Here is a 21409-nt window from a genome sequence, read left to right as displayed (position 1 = left end):
AATCAAGCTGCACTGAATTGCACACACTCATATCATTTGTCTTAATGTGCCTAAAAGAAAAATCACAATGTTAAAAAATTGAGAAAAACAAATCCAGATCTGTCCCCTTAATCAAATCTGCTCCAGAGGTTAATGAGTTCTTCTTTGGCCCGTATCCCACCGAGTTTCAATAAATCCAGGACAGTAGTTTTGCATAATTCAGCTAAAAGACAAACAGACAGAAATGAAGAACGTCTTTGGTGAAGGTAACAAATGCAAAAGACAACAGCGAGGATGCAAGTGAGTCAAATTTAATAATGCACTCCACAGAAAGAGGCAGAGTGTTTGGTTTTTCTCTTCTCCCCCCCAGCGTCACCACCACCCACTCAAACAAGAACAGGAGCTATGAAGTCACACGTAAAAATGTCAGTAAACCTTGTACGTCATTGTCCCCCCTTCCCTCCCCCCCCCTCACAGAATGTAGGTTTCATCTGTGCAAAAATAAAATACTTCAAGACTGAATGAATCAAACGGAACACAGATAAAACGGGGCAGAACAAGAGGTATCACCGCGCTAAACTCTCCTAAACAAATAAATAAATCCGACATGGGGGTGGGGGGGGTTTAGCGATCAGGGAAAAAGAAAACAAAAAACTTTTACATACACACAAGAATCAGCATCCTCTCAGTTTAAAGCAAAAAATTTCTCTCAGGCAATTCTGTAAATGAAATTTCATAATCTAGTGCAGCTTCGGGATTTCCTTAAATATGCTATATGTTCCTATAGGTCTTAGCGTTTCTCGCAGGTCGAGATGATCACTTTGATTTTACAAATTAGGAGAAGTCGGAGTACAGAAGGCAAACTAAGTGGACTTGATGTGCTTTTAAAGGAGCAGTAATCAGGATTCTGTTTGTTGGTGCTGGTATCTTCTTCTTCTTCTTTTAGGTTCCTACCACAGAGCTCAGAGAATTCATGCATTATTACAAGTCTCAGAGATTTACATTTGGGAGACGGAAAGGAAACAAAGAAAAAAAAAAAAAATTGAAGACATAATCTCCCAGAGCCTAGTGTCCAGTCTCAAGAGTTTGCAGTTTCTTCTTTACCTCCCCCTCACTCACTCGTCTTCATCCTCCTCCTCCTCGCCGTCGGAGAGAGAGGCACAGGGGCGGATCTGGCGGTATCTGTCCAACCACTTCTCCACCATCTGGGTGACCAGGGGGTGGTTGCGGCGACGGGAGCTCTTCTGCATGGCTGCCAGCATTCCTCCTTCTGTCACGCAGCAGTCCAGCCATTCCCTCAGCAGCTTCTCCTGCTGCTCCTCGTTGCCCATCTGAGTCGCAAAGACACGGGACACGTTTAAGATGTGAAACCTCTAGTGACCCCAGTTGTGCATCACACACACATTTTACCTCCATTTTCTTTTAAGGAAGCATATTTGACCCTTTTAGCAAACAAGTTCTAAAACATTTCCCCAATAGAAATCATAAGAAATGAAAATGTCACCTTCTTTTAAATCAAATATCAAGATAAACAGATAAATTCCTTGAAAATAAGAAACACAAATCAACATTTTCATCGCGGTATCAGAACGTACCTCTTGTGCGGACAGGAAGTGAATGTGCAGCAGCTTCCTCTCGCTGTCCACCAGTGGCAAGAAAGTGACAGTGACATCATCGTCAGTATTGAGGTTGGCGCCCGCACCGCGATTGTCGTAGCCATCGTTCTCCATGGCCACCAGGGCCGAGAAGTGGCCCCGCGTGTAGCCCAGGGCGATGGGGCTCTTCCAGCAGAAACTTTGCTCCCATAACAGAGGCAGGTACACACCTGAACACACACAAACAGACACACACACAGAGCAAGTCAGGGCAGCTGGGAGATACCGTACGACACTGGAGCCACCTGGAAGGAACAGGCTCTGCAGCTGCACGCTCAAATGACACTGAGTGTGGATGTCAGTCAGGGCCGAGCACCATCACAGATCTGACCTGACATCAGATGTGGCTGCATTTCACTGGAGACAACTGGGTCATTGTGAGCAGAGAGCATCTCTGTGGTGCCCGGCTCCTTCAGGAGAGAAAGAGTGACAGGAGGTTTTCAACCATGGTGTCTTTGCGGTCTCCTGTGCATAAATGATCGCAGAATTTCAGGGGTCTAACATAATCTGCCATTCTCTGGGGCCCCGGCCAATTGCCTGCTTTGCCCTGTTGCCAAACCGAGTTATAAAAGAGGCTCCGAGCAAAAGTAGCTCAGGATGAAATTATAAAATAATCCCTTTTTGAAATACATAGTTAGTACACTATGTGAACCCAAGCAAATTCAAGGGTCAGTGCATCCTAAATAACAAAAAGTAAATACAAAATAAATCTAAGTTGTTTTGAGGAGAAATCTGCCTCCTCTCCTATACAGAAGTTTAATTGGAATTTAATTTGCAGTCTAGCAACAACCAAAAAAAAAACTACTTGTTAACAAATTTTTTAATAGGATCTATTTCTTTAGAAGAAAGTGGCTCCAATGAAACGGCTCCTCTGGAGATTTGTGAACAGCAGGTAAAACGGCTTACAAGCCAAAAGACGGGTCTCTCTGTAGTTTTGTTGAACCTGTGCTTCATAGAATCAGTCAAATATTTGTAGAACAGTCACTCATGAATAAAGTGCCGTTGCCGCCTTACCTTGAAAACGAGTGTATCCTAACGTTTCCCCACGGAAACTTTTGTAGTATTTCACTCCGTAGACTATGATGGGTCTGCGAAGAATGTGCGCAAGAACAAAAATGTGGGTCTGCTCCAGGCTGGCCCCGGGCTACGTGGAGGGGAAAAGAGAAACCAAAACAAAAAAAAATTACATTCAATATCAATGCAACTAAAAATAGTGGAGAGGTGTGAGGCTGCCAAGCTCTGTGATCATATTGCAAAACAGTGTCCAGTACACTAACAACCTGCAACGCTGCAGCTCTGGGGACTCGCCACCCTCACTCTCCTTCTCATCCCTCACTCTCCTTCTCATCTCTCACTTGTACTATCTACATAAGCAGAAAGCAGATTACATAAGTGCTTTTAAAAATAATGCGGATACGATGTCATTTTGAAGGAATGGTGTGTGTGTGTGTGTGTGTGTGTATCTGTAGAAGCTGATCCTCTCCGTCACTGTCAAAGCCTCAGATGAGGTGCACGGCAGCTTTTGCTGTTTGTTTATGCAGCCGCGTGGAGTGGCTCTCTGAGATAAATGCTTGTAATCCCAAGGTCACATGTTGGGAAGGAGCGCTGCTGCAGCAGGCGGACCAGCCGAGCAGGTGAGCTGTCAATCTAGAATAATTGCTCATATCCTCCCTGTCATTCATGCACGGCCCAACTTGCACTGCGTCTCTCATTCACGTCACTGCCGTTCACTTTGAGTTGACGAGCAACTCTCCAAAGGTCTTAATAATAAGACAGTGTGGATGAATACTAAGTGTTGAATTGCTACTACCTTTTTTTTTTGCAGGTCTAAGTGCGTGAGCCTGCTGACAGTGGAGGATCAGTGCAGTTACAACTTTTACCCACAGAGGGAAGTAACAGTATCTGTTGACATGTGTATCTAGATCCAACAATTCAAATACATCTCTCCCTCTTTGTCTTGAATGTTAAGTGTTCCAAGTCAGATTGGATTCATGTAAAAGGCGGATGAACAACTGCTGAGTGCAGAGATGAGTCCACATGAAAGACTCTGAAGCTCTGACCTTTTAATGACATTCTACAACAGCCGATACAAGATTGTGGCTCTTGCAAATCTCAGTGAAACACACGATGAAAAGATAAAAACCTTGAAATCAAAAACAGCAACCATGAATTTATCGCAGGCTAAAGGCGAGCTGGGGGAGTTTATAAAAATCACTCAATGGATTGTTTTCAACGTTCCTGTTTTATTTGCATCTCCTGCTGTAGTAGCACATGATGCAATGCAAATGTGCAGTGGAGCCATTTCATTACTCTACTGACCAATGTAAACAATGGAAGTTTATAAGGAAAGACTGAATAAAAAAGGGGGAAAAAACTGTTATAATCTCAATATAAACTTGTGTATTGGGGCAGAATAAGCCGCACCATGTTTTGTTGAGATTAACAGTGTAAATATCAATAACTCTGCTTGTTTACACAGTCCAAAGGGTGGTTTTGGTTGCCAAAATAAGTAAGTGAAGTTCCAGTATTTCTAAATGTGGACCAGGCAGTTTAATGATTTTCTAAAACAAGTCAGTCAAAATTTCCAACTCCTATTCCTTCATATCTCTATTTACAGAGCCATTTTCTGTCTTCCATTGATAGTGAACTAAAATGGAAGGAAGTGAGTAAACCGGGAGGAATCTCATAATTACCTGGCTGGCCAAAGACAGGATGAACGCCCAATCCTCCTGCCACTGTTCCTCTCTCAGGGAGAAATGCAGACCAAAGCTCTGCGAGTACCACGACTCCCACTCCTTCCAGCGTGTGTAAAACCTATAATGGTTACACGTTAGATCAGTTTCTAAATTAGTTTCAATGTGTTTTTGGACTAATGTTATCCTGCTTTTATAGCACTTGTAATAAACAGAAGGTTATTTGTCCTTCTACAGTGAATTGTAAGCTCTTATTTTTTTTCCAAGACCAAAAGAAGTTAAATGGAGAAATAAAAAATTATAAAAAATGACTTTCTAAACACCTTTAAGTAAAAAAAACATTAGTAATGCATTTTGATCAAAATCGAGTGCAATGCACACTGAAAGAAGAACATCTCTTTCAAATCATCCCTTTACAAAGTTATCAAACCTGTATTTGAATGTGTGAGAGAAGTTATGCAAATATGAGAAAATGCTTCTGCAAATCAACCATCAAAACCGACATCAGGACATGACTGCACTGTTGTGCACAGGCAGCAGACAAGCAGTGAACCGCAGCAGCTTAAACTTTGCACAAATTCCAAACTCCTATCACTATTAATTTGTATTAAACGAATGTACATCTTTACGGAAGCCATTTTCTAGGGCGTCAAATCTTGTTTGGAGCCAAGTGCAAATTCCAATTTAGCCTCAGTCAAGCTTTATTTATTTAAAAGCAACAAGGTAGATCTTCACACACTTTGTTTTTTTATGCTGAGCACTCTGCTCTAGTTGAGTATGCAGTAGCAAACAAGGAAATAGTGAGTTTCTGGAGTCAAGTTTAATGTTCAAGGACATAATTCATAATAATAAAAGTCATTTCATTCAGAATATACTGGGCTAAATGTCTTTAAATAATGCTTTAAAAAAGGAGTAAGGTTTTCTGGATTTGATGTCTCACCAGTGGGAGCAGTCGTGCAGGCTGTCGTGGAGGGTCTTGCGGAGGATGGAGTCCTTGTCGTAGATGCCCCAGGTGGCCTGCAGAACAGAGTCCAACAGACAGTCTCCGGCCGTACGGTTCCATAAGGCATACAGGCGACTGTCCAGGCGCGTGCCCAGCTCCAAAGACCAGTTGATGACAGGAGATTCCTCTTCCAACTCTATACACAGAGAGACAAGACAGAATGGATTGATGTGGGGTAAGAGCACTACATAGAGGTCAGCTTCCATTAGGCCACGTTCAAACCCTTTTGTTTGTCAAACTCTGCAGGAAAAGCAGCAGGGAAGTATAGTTTAACTTTTTAGAAGAACCAGAGCTAAAATGGGGATTCAAAAACAAGTGCAAAGTGGATGGTTCTTAATGTATTCACAAAAATGCACAGGAACAGAGATGCTGAGTTGAAGGTTTAAGATGTGCAACTGCTGCAGCTTATTGTTATAGGGACAAAATGAGCATTGCGAAACCTGCTGCTCAGCATTTTTCTTTCCTGCTGAAATAGTATGAAGCACACCTTTACCAATTCGTCAGTCACTTTCTATGCAAAAAGCCCAGCACACCACTCCTCAGTAACCTAGTTCATAGAGGCTTAAATAGGTCACAGGATTCCCCTAGTATCTTCAGTACAACACATAAACACACAGATATATTCATAAGGATTTACACACAGTGTGTGTGTGTGTGTGTGTGTGTGTGTGTGTGTGTGTGTGTGTGTGTGTGTGTGTGTGTGTGTGTGTGTGTGTGTGTGTAAAAACAATGAGGTCAATATAAGAAAGGGGACAGAAGATGAAGCAGGTGCTGGTGAGCTTATGACGGAAAGAAGAGTTGAAGAGCAGATGTTGGTTTTCAGACATCCCTTAAAAGAGCGGATCATGAATCACGGGCATCCAAAACCTGCCATGTCTGAACACGAGTGATACACACGCATGCAGATAACAGATATGAACACTCGGGTACCTTTCTGTACATCCCGATCCAACACCTCATCAAACAGCTTCTCTTGGACAGCAGGCGGCAGGTCCTCTATATCTGCAAGGACAGATGAGAACGATATGTATTCATGCTCATTATAACCTAAAGGAAACCTGCACCAGGGGCAAGAGAAATGCTACAGTAATGACACACAGAGGGGATGTTCTTTGCAATTACTTTCACTGGCTGACATTTTGTCAATAGCACACTGTAAAGACAAGCTCTGTACAGCATGTTGTGCTTCTATGTGTGTATTGAACTGTGCGCACCCGAAGCCAGAACACTGGTGGCTATTCTCTGGCTCAATAGTGAATGGCACTGGCTTTGTCTGAAAGAGAGAGACAGAAATGGAGGGAGAACGCCTTGCAGCTGGCCCCGGGCCAAATTCAGTCTGCAAAGAAATACTTGACATACAAAAAAAGAAAAAGGGGAGGAAAAAAAAAATCATATCTATCAGTGAAGCCTGCATAATCTTTCACCCCAGCGGCGATGGAAGCTCTAAATCACAAAAGAAATGGTGGTTCTGAAAAGCAAAGTGCATGTCATTTCAGTGAAGACATGACACCACAAGGACGAGACAGTGAACTGCTGTTTCTCAGAGTAACAAGGCTGGACCTTATTCTTCCAATTCTCCAGTGAGGAGGGGGATAAACACTCATGAACCGAAATTCTGAACACTAGAGGGAAACTCTTGAAATGAGTGTGAAATAAAAGCATAAAAATATCTCACAGTTTAATATTAATATACAAGTTATCCACTAAGCGTGTGACAGAGATGTGACGGGTACCTGCAGGGAGGGTGAAGGTGACCGGGTCGGTGAGGAAGTAACAGGCGAAGTCTCCTTTGCGTTGATGTAGTGACGCTGCAATTTCCCTGCGGATCTGCTCCGTCAGCTCGGGACACACCATGGAGGGGATGCACTTGGCAGCCTGCTGGTTCACCTTAAAAACAAACACACCGAGTCAGTGAAAGTCAGAGGTAAATACACTTAACTTGTATTTATTCATTTCCACTGTATAAGAAAATAGTTTTATTTGTTTCTATTTAAATGTTATGCACCCAGATCATCTGTCTGCATTTCCACACAACGTAAATGAACTGTTTCTTGACATGACGCCAGGTCAGCATCAAGGAAATATATCAAATTTTCACCCACTATTACAATTTATACGCAAGATTGCATGCATTTGGTATATTAAAAAGGACAAATTCTGCAATTCATAGTGAAGAGGACATTTTCCTCTTACAACCTAAGCGACTCATTTCCCAGTGCAGGCCTCTGTGACACTCCTAATCGTTGCTTGCCCTCCTTGCAAACCACATCAGCTCTGTGGCATCACGTCCATTAGGAGCCAGTGACGGGTCTGCATGCCAGGCTAATCCGCTACCTAATCCTCAAAGTGCACTTCCACTGTAATTATAGGCATTACGGACATCTGCTATATATCGCCTACTCTGGCACAGAACAATTATAGACTGTGATGTGGTTGATGAGTTGAAGTCCAGAACAGCATCAAAACTACAGAAGCACTTTGCCTTTTTGTGTAAATGACAAACTTAATTAAGACTTTTTATAATTCAGTCTGATAAAGGGAATCACAAGATTACTGGACGTTAGCTATTCTTTGGTATAGAACGGTATAATTATCATAAGAGGCTTAAAGGGAAATTTACAAATCGGACTCAACTATTGATTTTCCTGCTTGGTATATTCTGTGTGTACTAGAAAGGCTTTAATCTAGGGACAACATGTTACATAAACTCATAGTGAATTTAGGGTCAGCATATTGGCACAGCTTTCATTTAAGCAGGGTAGCAAAGACAAAAATCGATGCCCGTTCTTACCTCCGTTAGCAGGATGGCTAACATGTCCTGCCTCTGGAAACGAATAGCCAAATGGACCAGGGTGAAGCCTACGTCAAATGCTGAGGACCGGTTGAGGAGCTGCACCTCGTCGGCGGTGAGCTGTCGGGCGATGTCGCCTGTGGACGACTTGTAGGCTTCTACCGCTGCCAGGTCTCCCTCCACGACGCCTGAAGAAGACGGAGGAAGGAAGGTCAGACAATAGGAAACACAGGAATTTAATAAAAAAATGGAACAGGGACTAAAAGGTTCAGTGTGTAGAATTAAGTGACGTCTAATGTTGGAGTTGCATGTTGCAGCAAATTTCAGCCAATAGATTTATTTCACCTAAATCTTACACACTGAACCTTTAACATACTGGTGCAGTTGCTTTTACCAGGAACTTATGCACACAGGTGGAGGTGACCCACAAATATAGTGTTTACAATTCATGTTTACGGAAGAAGGGACAAGTGCTGCTCAGAAAAAAGAAAAATAAATTCATGCTCAACCGCTGTCACAACAACAAGCTTGTACATAAACGCCTGCTGTCACCACAAGGCATTTTCACTCAGCTTATTAGATTCATATCAATAAGAGGTAACTAACTACTAAAGACATGTCACAGTATACAGGAATAAATTCAAAAGAATGAGAAAAAACAAACTCTGAATAGACCATAACATTAAATAAACACCTGTGTAAATATCATAAACTTTACGTGGGTGGATTTTATTGCAGGGTTGTTGTATTAAACTGTACATCTGCTGGTGATTGAGTGTATGCGAGTCTATGATGCCAAACAGTAGCGTTTCCCGTTCAAACACATCTGTAAAGAAAATTAATCCATACAGAAAAACATGGGAATCCTTTTAAACCAGGCCTTTGCTTTGTAAAGGGATTAGTCTTGTCTTTTGGAGCGGCTCCAACTCCACGTCCTTGCTCGCAAGATGTAACAGCCAGCTCGAGCAAGCCACAGTTCAGATGACCTCTAGATGTAGCCACTAGCTAACCCAGTGTGAGAACAGTTATCACACTGTCAGGCGCTTACAGAGCAGAACAGTCAGAGCAGTGTAGCTTATAATGCAGAGCTATCAGAGAGCTGTGTCAGACAGAGGACAGTCTGTGCAGATTAGCGTCCTCCCCCGCTCTTCTGGCCCTAGTAGTCTCAACATCTGTTACGGGTGAAATGAGTGGCAGCTAGGTAGCACGGTGAACACCGAAGCTCTGGTGAAATTGAACACATAACCTTATGTGAGGAGGTTCACGGGCAGAGGACAGTTACCTTAGGAGAACCCACATTTCAACGTGCCAAGAATGTCAGGTCTCCTTTTACACATGCCGGATGATGTTTTGCAAACACAGATCCGTAACTAGATGCCCAATGATTTAGCAAATGATTTACAGTTAGTGGCATGCTGGACACCTTAAATAAACTTTTGGTTTAAGTCAGAGTTGCCATGGTAAAACCAAGATGGAAACCTGTGTCCTGATTCCACTCCACATATGCAGAGCATTCCCGCTATGAAACCATTAAGGTTACACAAGTGTACTTCCGTGAAGTCCTTTGCCAAAACACATTGGTGAAATTTATAACATTCTTTCAGTTGCTGATCTGGTGTGTTTGTTACCATAGTAGCTAGCTGGCCTGAGAAATAGCGATAGCTCACTCCTCGTAAAATAGAGATGCTAAACAGAAATGGCAGAGGCATCATGACATCCTAATAGTTTAGATGCATGCCACATAACGGCAATGCCTATGCTTCATTTCCAAAAACCTGAGTTGCATGCAATACCCCACCCGCTCTCTTCTCTTCCCACTCGACCTCTATACAGTCCAATCTAATAGAAGAAAATAGGACAATAGATGCCAACAACAATAAGGCAGTAAATATTGACCTGTGCCTTTGCTGAGTTTTTGAACTTGAAATAGGAAGTAATGCTTTTTGATTAACTCATTTCAATTCACAAATACATTTCTTGCCCAGTATTTTGATCTTCAAGAGCACCTAAGGTTCCCTGACTTAGTGCAAGAGGAATGTTTTGAGGACTTGGCCTCTGCTTATATTTTTACAGTGATTTCTCATTTATGAACTGTCACAGGGGTACACTGTAGAGAATACTACATAATGTGTACTTTATGATATTGATAAAAATTGTCAACACCTTATGCTGGATTCAGACTATAAAAAAAATGTGCCAAAATGACCTGACCAGCCCAAAACGAGGAATCCTGAACATCTTGAGTGACCAATTCTGAAATAAAGACGCCTTGTGAGGCCCTTATGGAAAATTAACATCACATGTCTGACATGTCTGACATGTCTCTTGGGCAAGTCAAGTCAATTGTGTTGTTTTAAACAATCAAATAATTGACATTGCATCAACAAGATCCTTTCCATTGCTTAAAGTAAACGGAGTTCCTCCAAAATGTTTTTACAAATCACACTAAACTGTACAAAACATCCCCGTGAGCAAACTCAAACAAATGATCTATAATATCAAAATTTGTCGCTTATTTCAGTAAAACAAAAGAACAATACAGCGCAAACAGTGTGCTTCCTTTAGTGGGGAGGTTGAATCAATGGGATCATTTGATTTTGGCAAAAAACGCAGAGCGCTGAAAAAACATCAGCAGAAAAATGTGGGGAAACAGTCGAGCGAAGTGAGATCAAGTTGTGGGACCAGAGGAAGGGCTGAGCTTGGTCATAACATGCTGCACGACTCACTTCCTCCATCCACAAACACTTTGAAGAGCCGTACTGCAGCACAGGCAACACAACTGAAAGAAGCCAGCTGATACGGCAGGGACAATAAACACAGAGACAGAAATCAAAAGATAGTTAAAACGCCTGGAAATGTCTAAAGGTCTATGTGGGGCATAAATGAGAAAACAAACTGTGCCACAGTGACATAACATTAACGTTTTCTGCTCTTCAACAACAAGCTAAACAGGGCAAACGGAACAAAGGTCATTGATCATGTGCTGCTTTCATGCTTTTTTACATTATTGTTGACTGGTGTCCATGTCTTGTCAAGGCTATGTTTTGCCTGCTGTGGGCCCCTGCTCTGCACATAAGCACCACTGTTTACAGGGTGTTTTGAATACGAGCCAGGAGAGCCTCTGGTCTGCGGGCTCCACTCTCAACTGTGCTGCCCAGACGGCCCATTCATCCCCACCGGCTGGGAGGCACTCACACCCTCTCAGTTTCTCAAAGACACTCTCAGTGGCACAGCAAGGGCAGCGCTGGGGTTCGGTGATGAGCTGGATCAAATTCCCACCAGCTATTTCGCTACACACTGTCATTATCCCCCCTTTCCGATTAATTTATGCTTTGTTGACGTTAAGTATCATCTCGCTGTAGTGGAACATTTCAACCCGAGGGCACCACCATGTGAAATTAAACCCTTCTCGGCAAAGCCCAGTTCTTGCTAAATTCCTCTTGTGCCCTCAATATTTGCAATCTAAACAAGGAGACATGACACTCATTAATAAAACACCACTATGGCCTGCGTAAGGTGAGGCCCTGTGTATTCTGTAACAAAGTAGACCTAAACAGGAACTAACTGAGTTAATGTTTTGCCTTGGGGACAACACCAATAAAAGTGTTTCCTCTGACTGGAGCAACTCGATCGGTCATTACGCAGCATGACATCATGGGAGGAAATAAAAAGATGGTGTGACAGTGGATAACCAGAAAAAAGTGGAACATGAGTATGGATTCTTTGTATCAGTTTAGATTACACAGGGGAACTGCACAGGGATATGACGGCCAAAGTATTCTCACACATAATCCGAGTCCTGTAAACCCTTTGTCATCCCTACTATGGGATGCACAGGAAAGACTACAAGCCAAGAATTTAAAAATCAAACCCACGTCCATTTATCATCTTCAATATTGAGTAATCGGCTGATTAGCTTTCACATTTAATGATGGAGGATTTCATGGAGAAAATGCCAAAATGTGTGAACAAGTTCTCAGGGGGATGTGCTGAAATAGCTTGTTTTGTCCAACCCACCAAAGACCATGAAAAGGGCTTAAACATTATCATAATCTGCAACTAATTTATTCACTTCAGCCTTTGTTGGAGGAAGATGAAAATAACATAAAAACTCACCAGCACATGCATTGAGGAACAGCCAGTCTGTTTTCCGCATTCTGTTTCTAATCTGCTTCAGCTTCTTGAAGTCGACCTCTTGCTCCTCTCTGCCGCTCATGGCTCCAGCTGCGAGCTCTATCCTCTGGAAGTCCATTTTGACATCGTCTTCCCTCTTGGGCATTGGAGGTGACCTCCTTTGGCCCGGGCCTCCACTGCAACTGCCCCTCCACCGACCTCTATCCTGCTCATTGATCACTGGTGATGGATCTGCCGACTCTGCCCGCCCTGTGGCTTCCTGGTTGTTGGGCTTGGGGTGCTTACACACCACGCACTTTGTAGTTTGGGGCCAGTTCTGGTAATTGCAAGCTGTGCATGTCCAGTGCTGCTGGTGGGTGTTGAGTCTGTTTCTGTCATTGTACTCCTCACAGGTGTCCACAGGTGAGTGGAGACCAGGACGGCAGCCTGCGTTGGAGCCTGAAGTCTGGGGGGACTCGGTGGGGCTGCTGGTCCTCGGGCGCTGACACAGGCACTGTGTGCAGCGGATTGCCCGGGGCCAGTTCAGGTAGGTGCACATCTGGCAGGACCACTTGCTAGCGATCTCAGCTATGCTGGCTGGCCTAACCCTTGGCCTGGCACTCGAGTCGGGACAGATGAGGAGGCTGCTGCCACTCTCAGTTCTGGGAGGGCTCCACTCTACACAGGGATCTGGATCAGGACTGTTCTTATAAGGTTCCTCTGTGATGATGGGGCCCATCGACCTGTGCGCACGGCACATGGTGCACTTGACTGCAGACGGCCAGTTCTCATAGGTGCAGTAGTCACAGGCCCACTTTACCTTCTGCTCCGTCATTGTGGATCACTTTGGTTGGCCACTGTGGAGGGAAATCCAGTTAGATGTGAGTCATAAACAAAGTTCCGTGAATCCTCTCGGAGATCAGTAAACATGATAAACAAATGTTTTAGATACGTGAGTTGCTCCATGTTTTCCAATAGTTTTTAAACTAACATCTGGCATCTTCAATGACATTTACAGCCTGAGATAACGGTGTGACAGTGAAGTTGCCTGCTGGCTGTCGATCATCGATCACAGTGTGAACGTGATTAACTTCCAGCCAGACTTTAATTTACATGAACGGGTTAGGGTTACCTTGTTGTCCTTAGTGATAGCATGCTAGCTGGCAGGCTAACCCACCCAGCTAGCATACAGAGCAGCAACCCTCGGTTTTTTTTTTACCAGTCAACAGACATTTCACTAAAAACGTACAAGCTCATAATGTTTAAGAGGAATATTCGCAGGAAACACGTAAATTTCTCACCGTTTCGCGGCGGCGCTCGGTTCTCAAGTGTTGTTGAAAACCACAACAAACCCCACTCCTCCTCCTCCTCCTCCTCCTTCTCCTCCTCCTGCTGCTGCTGCTCTATCAAAACCTTCCCAATCCGAGTGTTTTCGGCCCCGTCGCTGCCTCACATTTTTACCTTCACGTCCGCGTTAAGCTGTCGCAGAACGACCCGCAGCTCGACGAAGGCTCCGCGCTGCCGGGATCATGGCGTAAATCCGCGTCGCTCCGCGGTTTCCATCGCCTCCGTGTTGTTTTAATGGCGGCGACAGTGAGACAAGTGAGCAGCGGAGCCAAAATAAACGTTTCTGCCTCCGTCACCAATCATCTGGCCCAGCGCGCGACCCGATTGGATGGGAGACGGTGCCGCGAGGCGTTCAGGGCTCATCGGAAATGTTACCGACTCCGAGGGGATTTAACTTTTCACGGGGCAGGAAGATCGTGTATTACTCTAATAATTTTGCTATTTCAAGAGATTTGGCTTCCTCGTTTCTTAGTCTGTAATCTGGAGCGTGATTTGTTGTTACCTTGTGAAAGAACACGTCCTATTTCCGGGCGTTTGTTGACACAGTTTATAAATATCCGAGCTTTCCAGAAACACCAAGTTGCCCGGTGGTTGCAGGGGGAAATGTTGTCACTACAGTTTAGAAATAAAACTTTATTGAAATGTTGCAAAGAACAAATTAACGTAAACTACTGTGTTGCACGTAAAGCGTATTGCATTCACTCGAATGTCATGTTTTTATGAATCAACGAGATCATTTTCGGTTTTGTATTTCTGAATTAACGACACATACATTGAGTTAAAGTAAGTAGAATAAATCGAGAAAAAAAAAGTGTAATAGATTGTTTTTAAGTGAGATTGTTTTTGATATAATCTCAAAACTTAGTAAAGCAAGGTTTCATTAAAGTAGCATATGAAAATGGGTGTTTTTTAATAAAGAAAATGTATCCTTATGAATAAAGAATTTGGCTAAAATAAGGAAAACATGAACCATTTGAGAACTTTTTTATCCCCATATAAACCCCAAAATATATACTTATAGGATCTAAAACAGAAATCGATTAGGTTTTGCTATTCAAGCTAAAAAAATTATTAAAATCCACACAGAGATAAAATCTTTTTAAAACACATTCATTCATATGGATCATTTGGATTTTATTTCAATGTTTGTGTTGTTTTATTCTTTTGTGAAGCACGTTGTAAAGAAAACTTCTGTACACTTCATCATTATCATAACTATTACATATTGTGGCTGGGGGGGGGCGTTGCTCGATAAGTATGGGACGCGCCCCCTGTCAAAACGTCACATCCAAACATGGCAGCCTACTTGAGCCGGTTACACCACATTTCGCTCCACGTTTCTAACGCGGAGAAAATAGCCAACGACCTCGTGTCCAAATTCAAGTTCCGTCTGTTCGCCAGCAGACTGACCCGCGGGTCCAGGCAGCTGGCGTTCAGGAAGGGAGCGGCGGTCTTCCTCCTGAACGAGAGAGCAAACCGGAGCGATGGGAAAGTGAATGGAGAGCTGCCTCACCCTCCCCGTCCACAGCGGGCGAAGGTGGGGAATCGCACCCAGGACTCATCCGAGAGATGTCTGTACGACGTGAGCCCCGACTTCTCCGTGGACACGGCGAGCAACGTGTGCTTCGAGGTGGAGGATGTGGAGAGGTCATTCATCCACCTCCGCCGCCTGGGCTGCAGCTTCCTGGTGCCGCCCACCACGGTCCAGGATGACGGGGGTCCTGTCACCTACTCCGTGGTGAAGTCCGTGGTGGGGAACGTGTGCCACACGCTCATTGACAGGACTAAGTACGAGGGGGCCTTCCTGCCTGGGTTTGATGTCCACGAGAGGGACAGCAGCCTGGAGGACGAGGACACGTCCTGTCCAATCACGCACTTCGATCACATCACCTATGCCTGTCCCAGGAAGACGACCCATCAGGTCATGAGGTGGTACGAGCAGCTCTTTGGTTTCCAAAGGTTTTTCATAGACAGGTGAGTCACGGTTGTTGGAGCTAATCACTGTTTTCTCCAGGGTTTAGTTTCAAGTTTTATTCGTCATATGGTTGTTGGGCAAGAAGAAGCCAGTCAGCTCAGCAGTGCAATAGTCAAATTAAAATAAAAGCAAGGTAGAAATAGCTCACTATAAGAACATTCAAATACAATATAAAACTAAAGCTTTCTTTCTGACTTGCCTGCTGCTGAAACACCTGAATTCCCACGGTGTGTGGATCAATAAAGTTTTATCTTATCTTATCTCATCTTATCTTATCTTATCTCATCTCATCTTATCTTATCTTATCTTTAACCAGGACAAGAGAGACACCGCACACCATTTCCTTTTGTTTGTTCATTTGCAAAATGGAGAAATTAACCACTTATTACTCCCCTGCGTAATATTCACTCCTCAGGTGCCTCAGGGGCTTTTTGACTTTGAGTTGAGTTTTTATTACTTTGCTTTTTCTAATCAAGTTTGAGAGCAAACCGGCACTACAGCAGTCGCACTCTGTTTTGTTCAACTTGTTGTCAATCATATTAAGACCCTGGACATTTGCCCTCTTGTATCACGTTGTTTTGGGGACTTTCTGTATTTTATAATACAACATATTGGTCTGTTTGTTTTTCCGGGCAGGGAAGAAGATGTGGACGAAGGTTTTGTCATAAACCAGGAGGGCATCGGTCTGCGTCTCACTGCCATGGAGTACTGGAAGTGCAGCAAATCGGGCATCGTTCTTCCCTCTGTGGATAAAAAAGAACCAGACTGCAAGTTTGTCATAGCCGAATCACTGCCCGAACAAGGTAACAGCATCTGTCAAGATATTTAAGTTCAGCCATCGTGTAGGAGTTCACACTTCATCTCACACCGTCTGCTTGCTTTAATTTCAGGCAGGAACCAGGTCGACACCTTCTTGGAGCAGCACGGGGCCCCAGGGATCCAGCACATCGGGCTGTACACAAAAGACATTGTTTCCACAGCACGTGCAATGGCTGGAGCTGGTGTGCAGTTTTTCTCCCCTCCTCCTGCCTACTACACTGAGGTCTGTCTGAGCATGAATCGATTGATGCAACACATAACCCACAATTCAATCAGCAAGTTGAAAAAGATGAACATAAACCTTTAGTAAAAAGCATACAAGCCGAATACGTGTTGTCTTCAGACAGCAGCAACATCACAGAGCAAATTGGCAACAACTGGTCCGACACATATTTAATATCAGAAGACATCAGGCTTTGCAGTGACTTTTTATTTCAGTCTTTAATAGACCTCAGATAGAACTTTGCAATTATTAATAACAGTAAATAAACATCATTTTTCTAGGACTTTGTTTGTTGCTTGGTTTGTTTTTGAACAAGATTACAGGGCTCAGGAGCCGAATCTAGGAATTTTAAATCACTTTCTTTAACGTTGCGAGAAAGGACGTTTTTCAGTATTTTTACCATTTTCCAAAGGAATAATTAACGGATCTTGATGAAAACATTTAGGGAAATTATATCTATGAGTGTGTGTGAAATTTGGTGCAGCTGGACTTAATTTATAGGGAGTCCTTTGAGTGCTATATTAGTTGGATCATTTTCTATGACACAGATCATATTTGCAAACATATGATGTTCTCCAGTGTATTTACATATATTTTACTGATGCTCTGTGCTGTGGCAGGTGGGGAAACAGCAGGAAATAGAGGAGGCAGGACACAACCCCCAGATGCTGGCACAACATGGTATTCTGCTGGACACAGACCTGAACAAGGATCACTCATCACTAAAAGCATCCAGTGAAAACAGAAGGTAAGAGGCAATAAAGAGCAAAAATTACTGGTGTTTTTCAGCCACTTAATCACTCAGTCCCCAGTTGTTGAACACCATGTTGTCACTGTCTGTCTCTAGATACCTCCTCCAGGTGTTCACCAAGCCCATCTTCGCAGAGGACACCTTCTTCCTCGAGCTGATCGAGCGAAGAGGGGCGACGGGCTTTGGCGAGGGAAACATCCGAGCGCTGTGGAGGTCGGTGCAGGCCTACATGGGGAACGAGAGGGGGGATTGTCAAGGAGAGGGAGCCCCGAAGACGGTTCACACCGCTCAGGCTTAGACGCTGCAAACGTTTTTTTAACTGAGGCTATTTTATTTTATTTTTATGTGTTTTATATGTTAATATGAAATCACATATGAGAAAGGAATGATGTAAAAAGTGAAATATTTAATGAGACATTGTCTCTATTTCAGTATGAATTTTGTGCACTGCTAACAAATAAGAAATGCTATTGTGCTAATATCTGTGGTGAACATGCCTGAACATATTATAGAGCATTGTGAACAAACTGGTTCAATGACTGATGTAACATAATATACTTGAAACATTACAACAAAATGCACTTGATGAAGCAGTAAAACAATGTCTTTGTTTTCACTGTCAAAGCCAAGCAACGGACGACTCCTGAGCAACTGTTCCTCAGTAAATCTGTAACTCACAGTGGAGCGTGAAACTCAATTACTGTTCTCAAAGTTGTGTGTGTGCGTGTGCGTGTGTGTGCGCACGTCAAACTTTAGCACAAGAGCTCTTGAATTCTTCATCTTAGGTAAACATCCCAGTGGTGTTGCACTGGCAATATTTTTCATACATCTTCACCATAATTACTTATATTTACTTTTCACATTCACTTACCTTAACTTGATAATACTCACATACTTTTACTTCATGTGTTGAATTTTCAAATGGTTTTGAAAGCACTTGTAATTAAGTAAAAGGTCTTAACACTTCTTCCATAATTGCTGCTGTAATGTAAATTAAACTAATGTAGATATGGTTAACTCCAGCTCAAGCTGGTAAAACACTGAACAGCTGCTCACACGTTGATGCATCAATATTAATAATCTAATGATGTACTAAGTATGTAGTAATATAATACTTCCATAACTCATTTACAAAAAAGAAGAATATAGGCAAAGACTTACAGCCACTTTATCACATTACAGTCCAGAGTTTTACTCCTACAGTACTTAAATAGAAAATGGTAGACAAATCTTGGATAACTAGTTATTAATATTAGTAATTCAATTTATAACCACTGTTCTGAACTAAGCTGCGTTTCTTGCTCAATAACTCGCTCACACAGTCACTCATGAACCATTCCTGGAAGAACAGCTGCACCTCTTTCAGATGCTGTTGAGGTTTTAGTGATGTGCAAGCGTTTGGCAAAAACATGCTTTTACAGCCTCTTCGAAGGGATCTTGCAAACCCACAGAGATGCGCCAGTTCAATTAACTGGGCTATAAACATAGGCGAGGATTAGTGGGGCGAACGAGAAGCAGTGAAATTTAGATGGCGTTCCATGAAAGCCATATGCTCTTTTCATGTCCCCACTACAGTTACAGTATCCTCGAGTTAACAGCTGAAAAATTATCTCAACCTCAAGCTTCAAAAGTTCAATGTGTAAATACGTGTACTTCTGCCTTTTGACAAATGGTGTCAGTGTTTTGCTTTCACTCGAGTGTGACACACTTATTGGCAAACCGAAACTTTTAGAGTTGACTCAGTTTCTGATTCTCGTAATGGCAAACAAACTCACTACACATAAAACAGCTGTCGTCTTTGTTCCACTTTAGAAGTTATTTATGTCCAGAGACATCAAGACATTTTTATTGTCACTGCAAGTACAATAAAATTTTGTGTGGAGCAAGCCTGTAGATGCCTAATTGGTAACACACACGGATTAAGGAACATGGAATTAACAGTAAAAGCTTTGAAAAATAACATATAAACATGTTTTTTACAAGGAATTCAAAGTAGAGAGACATTAAACAGTACTAAGTAATAATAATAATAATAATAAATAATAATAATATGGAAGTCACGAGAACTAGTTGTTGCCAGATAAAATATAATAAATGCTGCGCTTGGGGGATGTAGATAGATTCAAAGATAATTACATAAAATAGGAGAATACCTGGACCGATTGCATTTCCATAAAATGATGACTGCAAACAGTTAATGGGGAGAGAATGAACTGTTGATTAAAGTTGAGAGGGGATGGCTCCTGTAACAGGAGTCCTCCAGCCATCTGTCTGCAGCCGCTGAGAAACACAGATGGCATACAGCATTCTGCATGGGGTGTCGGCACTGGGAGTTGGAAGCTCACCTCCTATTCACTGTAAACCACATGGTAGCTACGGTCACATGGAAAAAAAGAAAAAGAAGAAGTGACTAAAGAAGCTGTAACACTAAAGTTCAATCTTGTGGCCTTTTTGCAGCTGTGATTGGTGGATACTGCCCCCTATGGTTTTGACAGTCACAGCACACACTGCTAAAGTTGCTGAACCGTCTCCTTCCCAAACAAATAACAAAAAAATGCAAAGTTTGCTGTGAAATACATCATTCACCATCCAGACTGCTGAAGGGGTTTTTGGTTTAAAAACAACCTGTCACCCCCAGCCTGCAGCCCACATAGTTGAGGAGACAAATCCTCGGTGCCCTTTAACACAAAAGGCAGACAGTCTAAAACCGAGGAAGACAGTACGGCAGTCTGACAGTCTGGGGGAGATTAGTGGCACACAGCAGATGTTACTCCTTGATTAACAATAGTGTCTGCCAGGGGTGACCCTCAGCTCCCCCCGACCCACCCCTCTGAGCCCCACTGTGTTAACTTCGGGCCCCCACAAAATAAATCTGCTTACCGCATATATTGGTGTTATGGGATAGGAATGTGTTTTAATTTTTTTGTCCGATTATACAGAAGTATGTTCAATAACTGTGATTTGCTTATATCAAGGTTATTATTTAGTATCATAACAAAGTGTACAACCATGTGAGTTGACATTTATAAGGGTTACAACACAAATGCACACAGTATCTAAACATACAAATATATTTATGTGTTTATCTTTTTTTCCCAAATATCCAGAAATAAAATGTGATTTGTTTGAGATATAGCATCATAACTGAGTGTGTCAACAATGTGAGCTCCCATATACACAGTTTACAACTCAATTAAGCTAAATACAAAAAAGCTAAGTAAATTAAATGAAAATGCTATATTGAAAGTGAACCTTGACTTTAGGGAAAAGAAGGTTTGCAAGATAAAGACAGAAAAGGTAAAGATTTCTGGAACCACCAGTTTCAGTGGTACTAATATTATGTGCATATATAGTATATGATACCCCTGGACAAGATGTGGACGACCAAACCTGGAAAGTTGAATAAAAGCAAACTGGATGCTGATGTAAGTTATGATAACTCCATGACTCTCTTCCTGGAAGGAGAACATCTGTTTGTAATGTGTGTATTTATGTAGAATCAATGCTTATTATACTGGAATTCACTTTGTGAGGGGGGAAGTAGCAATGTGCAGCGGTGGAGGAAGGACCCAATCGTATGAATAAATAGACAAAAATGTACTCTAGTAAAAGTTAGAGTACCACATTAAAGTAAGTACTTACTTTTAAAAATATTTGAAGTGTTGAGAATAAAAGTATACTCGCCGAGAGTAGCAGATTCATAATAATACAGACTCTGTCATATCAAGAATGCTGCAGATGATGCTACTTGCATTTTCATTTGCATGAGTCTCTATTTTCAGTGTGTCGTCACCAGCTAGTACAACAGTAATAGGAATTAACAGTAATATTTACTGATAACTTTTGAAAATATAAAAAAAACACTGTGAACATGTCTACTTAACTTACAGTTACAATCTACTTAAATAAAAAAATATACTATAGACACATGAAAAATGTCCTTAGGTCCTGTAAAGAAGTAAATATACTTTTAAAATATTTTAGATAGCTCTTAAAAATATAAAAAAACATGTGAACATGTACCGAATGCTTTGTAAAAAATATAGTGGAGTAATAGATT

The 21409-nt window shown here is 42.3% G+C and overlaps 2 protein-coding genes across 3 annotated transcripts; one reads left to right on the top strand and one right to left on the bottom strand.

Moving 5' to 3' along the window:
• Positions 1-420: 420 nt before the first annotated feature.
• zranb1a (zinc finger, RAN-binding domain containing 1a) lies at positions 421-13883 on the bottom strand. 2 transcript variants are annotated; one of them, XM_034570504.1, is made up of 10 exons: positions 13536-13883; positions 12238-13091; positions 8122-8309; positions 7064-7217; positions 6261-6332; positions 5268-5466; positions 4328-4448; positions 2649-2778; positions 1575-1804; positions 421-1310 (listed from the first exon to the last, which is right to left on the bottom strand). In XM_034570504.1, the coding sequence occupies exons 2-10, from the start codon at positions 13067-13069 to the stop codon at positions 1095-1097; spliced, it is 2142 nt and encodes a 713-aa protein (XP_034426395.1). In that variant the 5' UTR covers positions 13070-13091; positions 13536-13883; the 3' UTR covers positions 421-1094. The 2 variants fall into 2 exon arrangements, with proteins under 2 accessions (XP_034426395.1, XP_034426394.1); XM_034570503.1 differs by having other exon boundaries at positions 13696-13865.
• Positions 13884-14836: 953 nt separating this feature from the next.
• Positions 14837-17917, top strand: hpdl (4-hydroxyphenylpyruvate dioxygenase-like). Its single transcript, XM_034571414.1, has 5 exons — positions 14837-15555; positions 16193-16359; positions 16447-16598; positions 17219-17346; positions 17446-17917. The coding sequence occupies exons 1-5, from the start codon at positions 14876-14878 to the stop codon at positions 17645-17647; spliced, it is 1329 nt and encodes a 442-aa protein (XP_034427305.1). The 5' UTR covers positions 14837-14875; the 3' UTR covers positions 17648-17917.
• The last annotated feature ends 3492 nt before the right edge of the window (positions 17918-21409 follow it).

Source organism: Hippoglossus hippoglossus, chromosome 19, assembly GCF_009819705.1.
Source record: "Hippoglossus hippoglossus isolate fHipHip1 chromosome 19, fHipHip1.pri, whole genome shotgun sequence".
NCBI lineage: Eukaryota > Metazoa > Chordata > Actinopteri > Pleuronectiformes > Pleuronectidae > Hippoglossus > Hippoglossus hippoglossus.
This window is presented reverse-complemented; position numbering and strand designations above follow the sequence as displayed.